This window comes from Myotis davidii, unplaced genomic scaffold (genome assembly GCF_000327345.1).
Source record: "Myotis davidii unplaced genomic scaffold, ASM32734v1 scaffold449, whole genome shotgun sequence".
Classification (NCBI taxonomy): Eukaryota; Metazoa; Chordata; class Mammalia; order Chiroptera; family Vespertilionidae; genus Myotis; species Myotis davidii.
This window is the reverse complement of record NW_006383007.1, coordinates 983,874-984,664: the sequence shown is the minus strand read 5'-3', so window position 1 is coordinate 984,664 and position 791 is coordinate 983,874. Positions and strand designations below refer to the sequence as shown.

General features: G+C 43.7%; 1 protein-coding gene across 1 annotated transcript in view; it reads right to left on the bottom strand.

Moving 5' to 3' along the window:
- FRAS1 (Fraser extracellular matrix complex subunit 1) overlaps positions 1–791 on the bottom strand; it is a 479,756-nt gene that overhangs the window by 68,594 nt on the left and 410,371 nt on the right. The window contains exon 50 of the mRNA XM_006778222.2: positions 1–222. Within this exon, the coding sequence (XP_006778285.1) occupies positions 1–222 (222 nt within the window). The remainder of the gene's footprint in view (positions 223–791) is intronic.

Here is a 791-nt window from a genome sequence, read left to right as displayed (position 1 = left end):
CCCTCCTTCCTCAATAATAAAGAAGGGGTTCGTCCCATCAGCAACAGTGAAGGTGAACCAGTCTTTGAGGGAGTTGCTGCCATCATGGCTGTAGCTGACTCGGTTCTGGTAGACGTCCTCCATAGTGAAGGTGGAGATGAACTGGAAATGCTGCCCATTGGTGGTTCGCTCGATGCTGCCATGACGTGGGGGCTGCACAATGGTGAACGTGACAGACTCAGCCTGTGGAGGAGGCAAAAAGCAAGAGGAGAAGGGACTTCTTAAGAGAAACCAGATGTGCCAGTGATGGCCAACAGGTGGTCAAGTGTAGTCAAACCTAGAGACATTCATAAAATAAGAACTGCATTTTTTATGGTTATCAAAAATAAAGCTAAGGAGGTAAAGTATATTGGTTACTATAATTGAATTTATATTCTGATGCCTTCGGTTGTAAGACTAAGGCATTTATATTTGTCCTTTGGGGGGGGGGGTAAAAAAAAAAACCACCTGAATCTTTAACCTCTCCCAGGATGATAGGAACTAAACCTTTAAAAATTATTCATTTCTTTTCCATCCATTTCCCCCCACTTCCCCAAACTCTTATATCCAGAATCCCATATGCATCAGAACAGAAGTTTATTTCCCATTTCTAGTAACTGCTTCTAAGGTGATACATAGAAGCAAAAATAAAGAGGTAGAAAACCCTGCTCAAGACTTTCCAAAGATTTCCCACCAACGTAGAATAAAATGAAAAGGCCTGACCTGGACCAGCCAGGCCCGTTGTAACCTGGTCCCAGGACTCCTCTCTGGGC